The sequence below is a fragment of the Kogia breviceps genome, chromosome 14, assembly GCF_026419965.1.
Source record: "Kogia breviceps isolate mKogBre1 chromosome 14, mKogBre1 haplotype 1, whole genome shotgun sequence".
Classification (NCBI taxonomy): Eukaryota; Metazoa; Chordata; class Mammalia; order Artiodactyla; family Physeteridae; genus Kogia; species Kogia breviceps.
Window position 1 is genome coordinate 75,324,161 of NC_081323.1, and position 6,105 is coordinate 75,330,265.

At 57.5% G+C, this 6,105-nt stretch overlaps 1 protein-coding gene across 6 annotated transcripts; it reads left to right on the forward strand.

Annotated features, from left to right (window-relative positions):
* Nucleotides 1-716: 716 nt before the first annotated feature.
* On the forward strand, nucleotides 717-5,900 carry PRR14 (proline rich 14). 6 transcript variants are annotated; one of them, XM_067012465.1, is made up of 12 exons: nucleotides 717-948; nucleotides 1,804-1,875; nucleotides 1,997-2,165; nucleotides 2,804-2,925; nucleotides 2,998-3,187; nucleotides 3,472-3,515; nucleotides 3,719-3,828; nucleotides 4,129-4,708; nucleotides 4,845-4,914; nucleotides 4,997-5,088; nucleotides 5,358-5,429; nucleotides 5,520-5,900. In XM_067012465.1, the coding sequence occupies exons 2-12, from the start codon at nucleotides 1,853-1,855 to the stop codon at nucleotides 5,797-5,799; spliced, it is 1,752 nt and encodes a 583-aa protein (XP_066868566.1). In that variant the 5' UTR covers nucleotides 717-948; nucleotides 1,804-1,852; the 3' UTR covers nucleotides 5,800-5,900. The 6 variants fall into 6 exon arrangements, with proteins under 6 accessions (XP_066868566.1, XP_058892197.1, XP_066868568.1 ...); XM_059036213.2 differs by having other exon boundaries at nucleotides 892-1,014; XM_067012464.1 differs by having other exon boundaries at nucleotides 918-1,014; nucleotides 4,845-4,920.
* The last annotated feature ends 205 nt before the right edge of the window (nucleotides 5,901-6,105 follow it).

Here is a 6,105-nt window from a genome sequence, read left to right on the forward strand (position 1 = left end):
AAGAGTACTAGTTTGGACCAGGGAATCCTGGGGAAGGAGAACTAGTGGAGGCATGGGCTTTGGTTAGGCAGTGAGGGCGCCTTCACAGTACAAGAAGCCAGGACATGCCCACTACCTCCCCACCAACAGCAGGCTCCTGGTATAAAAGTCCCGTGACGCAGCCGCTCTAAGCAGCAGGATTCCATCCCCGATCCCCTACTACTAAGGACTATTTACACAACCCATCAGCCAGACCCCTCTTGAAAGAGGGCTCGTGGGAGCCCCAGAGAAAAGCGGACCCATCAAGCATGCCAAGATGGTTACTGGTCTGCAATGACGCCTCTGTACTGAGCCCTCTATAGGAACCCCCTTTCCTCCAGGAAGAGGTACACAACACTCGGGTAAAGTGAAGCTCAATGACCCACCCTCTTCCCCACTTTGACTGAACCCAGTCTCTCCAGGACACCGTGCGAGCAAAGGAGCCTGAGGCAGCACAAGCCCTAGCCAAACTCTTCCCTGCAACGTGGGAACCCGGTTCAGGAGCCTACAATGGTACTGGAAACGGGCTCAATGGGGCCTCTCTAGGAAATTGGGAATTTCACATATCGTTAGCGCTCAGTTCACGTTTATTGGCCTAAAAACGAAAGAACCGGAAGATGCCCTTAAAAAACGTGGCGGTAGCCTAGCTTCACGACAGTTGCCTCAAGAGCTCAAGAAACTTGCCGTAGTCTTCGGCCACTCACTGACCGGAGAAGATGACGCCGTCGGGTCTACTTCGGTTCATCGAGTTCAGCGCAATCTGCCCTCAATTATAATGGCGGCGCTGCCAAATTTGGCTTCTTGCCCCTAGGGATGATGGCCGCTAGGCGGCTTCACTTAGTCTCTCACCACCCCGGAAGACGGGGACCGGCGATTGGGCGGTGCCCCAAGGCTTCGAGAAGAAGGCCCTCGGCGGTTGGGCAGTGCTGGGTAAGGCTAGTTTTAAAGGAGCCGGAGGTGGGAGCCGTCAAGACCCGGGATCCGCGGGAGGCGGCGGTGAGCGGCGCGCGGGGGAGGGCACCGTGCGGCTGGAGAGAGGGCGGGAGGAGGGAGGGAAAGAAACTTTTGAACCATCTGGTCCCCGGCTGGGGAGAGCGCTGGGCGGGGATCAGGGGAGGGCGGAGGGAGGGGGTCTGTGGGCGGGACCTCCCGGGATTGGAGTGAAGGGGGTATCTGCTTGACAGTGGATCCCCAGGGATCCGGACTGAGTTCCTGATGCTCAAGCTCGGGCCGCCTCTGTCTGAGTGGAGCTTTGAGGAGCCGAAGCTGACAGGGAGAGGAGGATCCTCGCGCGGCGTCTGTTTGGAGGAACCGCGCTGTAGGATTCTTTCCGCGGGGATCCAGTCTAGGGGATCTGGTGGGAGGGGGAACCGTCGGCGTGTGGGAGTATTGCTTCGGAGTCCTCGGCCACTCGCTGGGGGTGGATGAGAATTGAAGAGGGTTCCGGCGGAAACTGAGCCTCCGAGGACCGGGATCCCAGCTGATCCCGGGGGAATCTCAGGGCAGAATCTGAAGGGACAAAGGCCCCAGGAGGCTCGGGCCGTGGGAGAACGGGGGCCGCAGCAATCCAGGTTCTCGCGGCCTAGGCAGGACGCGAGTGATCCGCTGGTCGCTGCAGCGGCAGCGGGAAGACACCCGTTCCCGGCAGCCAGGCGGGGGCGCCCTTACGCGCCCCAGGGCTCCGGCCTGTGAGCTACCGGGAGCCGCGGGCGGACCATGAAGGGCGGAGCCCCACGGGAGGGGCTGGCCTTCACTCCCGGCTCCCCCGCTCCCCCCGCACCCCAGGCTGGAGCCTGGGATCCCCCAGGGACTCCCCGGAGCCGCCGCTTCCCCCATGGACTTGCCCGGGGACTCCAGGTGAGAGCGCACCCCGCCCGCCTGTCTTGAGCCCGGGAAACGGGGAGCCTGGTGGCCGTACCGGGGAAACCACAGAGCCAACAGGCTCAGGCGACCGTCCTCTGCTTCTCTCATCCTCCAGCCCGCCTGGCCGGCAGGGTCTGTGCCGCCAGCCCCTGGCTCGAGCGTTATGGGGAGCCAGGAGCCCCAAACGGCCGAAGCTGCAGCCCTTCGGGGCCCCTTCACCCTTGGAAAAAGCCTCTCGGCGGGTCCTGGCCGTGGTCCTGGAAGATGTCATGGCTGCCCACATGGTGAGCCCCTTGAACTGAGAGGCCCCCTTCTCTCTCAGGTTCCCTCAGTACCAAAGTCAAACTAGATCACTAGTGAGGATAACTGAGGTCCAAACACCTCACACACTCGTCCATCAGGCAGCCTCCCTAATGCTAGAGGGTTTTTTTTGTTTTTTGTTTTTCCTTGGCTCTCACTCCAGCCTGGAATTGGGCAGGGTCTCCAGTGCCCATTCTCCACTACCAACTCTGTTGGGCTGAAACCACATCCCTACAACTCTTAAGTATGAGAAACCCTTCTGCTTTCTTCCCAGCCCAACTTCTAGGCAATCCTTGGGAAGCAGGCTGAGGACTTCAGCTCCATTGCACAGATTAGAAAAACCGAGGTCCCAAATAGGGCAGTAACTCACTCCGGGTCACCTTCTCCTTTTCATTTCTTCAAATAGCCTGGGTGACATTATCCAGCTTCCACACCAGCAGCTCAGGACACTGTCATATCTGGCCCTTAATTGAGGGCCATCACTGACCTCTTCTTTGGGGATCTTCAATGAATTCTAGCCATGATTTCTGTCATTTTTGTGGCATAGGGCACTGTTAGGCACAGGGAGGCCCTGTCCAGCCTCATTCTGTCACCTTGCTCTTGACACTTCCTCCTCCCCTAGGTCCCCCTGGTGCCCCAAGAGGAGATCTCCACCCCACGGCACCGCAGCAACCGTCGGGATTCTGTCCACAGCTATCCACCTGCCTCGCCACCCCTACAGGCCACATGGTCCCCACAAGCCAGGTGAGCATGGCAGGATGGGGGGTAAGCTGGGAACACAGCTGAGCCCCACTGATATTCCTGGTCCTTCTCTAGGCCTCCCGACCCACTGCACTTATGCCGAGAGCCCTTGAGCCGTGTGCATCGGCCCCCTTCCACACTGAGGCGGCGATCAAGGACAACACCTGGCCCAGAGGAGGGCCCTTCACAAAAGGTGGACCAGGCCCCCCAGCCCACTCTTGTGGTGATGCTAGAGGACATTGCCAGCCCCAGACCCCCAGCAGAGGTATGGAAACTTCAGGGAAAGATGTCAGGAGTTCAGCTGGGGGCAGGCATGCCAGTGGGCATAGAAGACAGGGGTAGGAGGGTTGAGTCTGGGGTGGATTTTGCTCAGAGCAAGGAGGACAGTGTTTTAGGGTGGAAGACACTGTCTGAGCAAAGACCTATATGAAAAAGTCTTTAGCGTGAACCCAGGCAGGAATCTGGAGACCGAGAGAGTCGGGATGTGGAAGCTACGGAGACCACGGGGGCTTCCCTGCCTCCTCACAACCATCCCGTGTTTATATCCAGGGCTTTGCCGATGAGACTCCCAACTTCACCGTCCCAGCGAGAAGGTGAGAGGGCTGGGGAAGGGATTATCAAGATGTGCAGGCAACAGCCATTATCCAGGCAGCCAGAGCTAGGAGCATTAGAATTTACATGTCCAATCCTTCCTTGTAGCACTTTCAGAAGCTTTAAGGGACAAGGGGAGGTGCTGGCTCAGGTGGGATCTGAATCTGGAAGCTTCCTCAGCCTTTAACTTGCCCCTTCACCCCAGAACTGAGCCAAGGATGATGGTTCACCAGCCAAAGCCTCCACCCAGTGCTGTGGAACCCCCATTCCAGCCATCTGCCTTGTCTGCAAACCCTCTGGAGAGCCCACCACCAGGTAAGGACTCAGATGGATGAGACTTGGGGTTCTGGAACATTTTAGCTGAGCTTAGAAATGTGAGGTGACGAGTTGGGGATGGGGCTTAACCCCCTCCCAGGGCAGAGCTTGGTGTATGAAGATGGGGTTTAGATTTCAGAGACCTGAAGCTTAACTTCTAAATTTAGGGCTTAGTATTTTAGGGATGGGCTTATTCCTCTGTGGGCAAAGATTAGTGTTTGGGGAGGGACTAAGGCTATTGCAGTGGGGCTTAGACATCTGCAGCTGAGGAATACCCACCTGACCCTCTCCTTTCCTCAGCCCCAGATCCTGTTCTGGAGCTCCCATCGACCCCACCGCCATCCAGCCTTTTACGCCCCCGCCTCAGTCCCTGGGGCTTGGCCCCCCTCTTCCATTCCGTCCGCTCCAAGCTGGAGAGCTTTGCTGACATCTTCCTCACACCCAACAAAGCCCCACGGCCCCCACCCCCATCACCCCCCATGAAGTTGGAGTTGAAGATTGCCATCTCAGAGGCCGAGCAGTCTGGGGCTGCTGAGGGCACTGCATCTGTCAGTCCCCGGCCCCCTATCCGCCAATGGCGGGCCCAAGACCAGAATCCCCCAGCACCTCTCCCTAAGCCGTCTCTGGGCCGAAGCCACTCCTGCCCTGATCTGGGCCCAGATACCTGCAGCTGGCCCCCTGCTCCACCTCACCCAAGCCGGCCACGGCCTCGGCGGCACACTGTGGGTGGTGGAGAGATGGCCCGAGCCCCGCCACCCCCTCGGCCCTGTCTCCGGAAAGAGGTCTTCCCTCTTGGAGGAGTGGGAGTCTCTCCTCCCCTCGTCACATCTTGCTCGTCTACCACGTCCACTTCTTCCTTCTCTGAACCTGCAGAACCCAGGTAGTGCTCTTGATAAACCCTCCTTAAAGCTTTGGCCACAGTCTGGGCCCAGCCTCCTTCCCTAGTATCCAGTGGGCAGGAGATGGGGATGTTGCTGTGAATGCTGTTTGGCCCTGAGCCTTGACCTTCTCTGCAGGTTGAGCTCAACCAAGAGGAAGGAGCCAAGGGCCTCAGAAGACCAGGTGCTTTCAGACCCCAAGACCAAGGTAGAGGTACAGATGAAGGGAGAGGAGACAAGTGGGAGCCTGAGCCCATGCTGCACTTTTACACTCTGCCCTGTTTTTGCAGACCATGGGAAAGGTTTCTCGATTCAGAATCCGCAGGACACCGGCCCGTTCTCAACCAAACCTTACACCAATGGGGCTGCCTCGACCAATCAGGTGAGAGGCTTGTTGTGCATGGAACTGCCTTGGCCAAACAGGTGTAGGCTCAGATCCCCTGAGTGTGGCTTCATCTCTCAGGGAGCACAGTCCAGCTTGGAGGAGTCAATTTGGTCTGGACATGGTTTATGCTTAGAACCATTTGTCTGCCTCAGGCAGCACTCCTGGCATGTCCTAGAAACTGAAATACAGACCAGGCCTTGATTATCTCTTCTCCAGGCCCACTGGCCCCAGGTTTCTCAGAGGCCTCTGCTCCTCTTTGCTCACAGGTTGAACAAGAAGGAGTTCAGCTTGGAAGAAATTTACACCAACAAGAATTACCGGTCACCCACAACCAGGAGGTGAGAAACTTTGAAGGCTTGGGGGTGACAGAGGGAAATCTGGAACAAGGGGGCGTGCTGGTAACCAGCACTCCTCCCTGCCTGGTCCAGGACCTTTGAGACCATCTTTGAGGAACCCCGGGAGCGCAACGGGACTCTGATTTTTACCAGCTCAAGGAAGCTCCGGCGAACTGTAGAATTTCGGGACAGTAGTCTTCCTCGATCCCGGCGGCCGTCTCGCGGGGCCCGGGCTGCAGCTGGCAGGACCCTTACTCCCAATCTGGCCCCCAGCCCAGATGTAGGACCCCTGCTGCAGCAGCGACTGCAGGAGCTGGATGCCATGCTCCTGGAGGAAGAGGAAGGGGATCGAGAGTGGCCCCATCGGACTTAGAAGCTCCATCTGTTTATCCATCCATCCTGGAGGGAGGGGAGGTCTCTGAGACAGTTATATTTTTTTCTGTGTTTCTAGTAAAGTTTTCGATATGTTTCTGATTCTTTTGTATGTCTCTAGCTGAGTTTGAGATTAACTGACAGTACTGGCTGATGTTTCTACTTTGGCACCCGAAACTGGGAAACAGGAGGGACCAGGGAAGATGATGAAGGTTGGATATAGGGAGGGGGGTAGAGGAATGGTCATTGGAGATAGATACCCTGTTGATTTGAGAATTTTCCTATGTGGAGGGATACTTCTGAATAT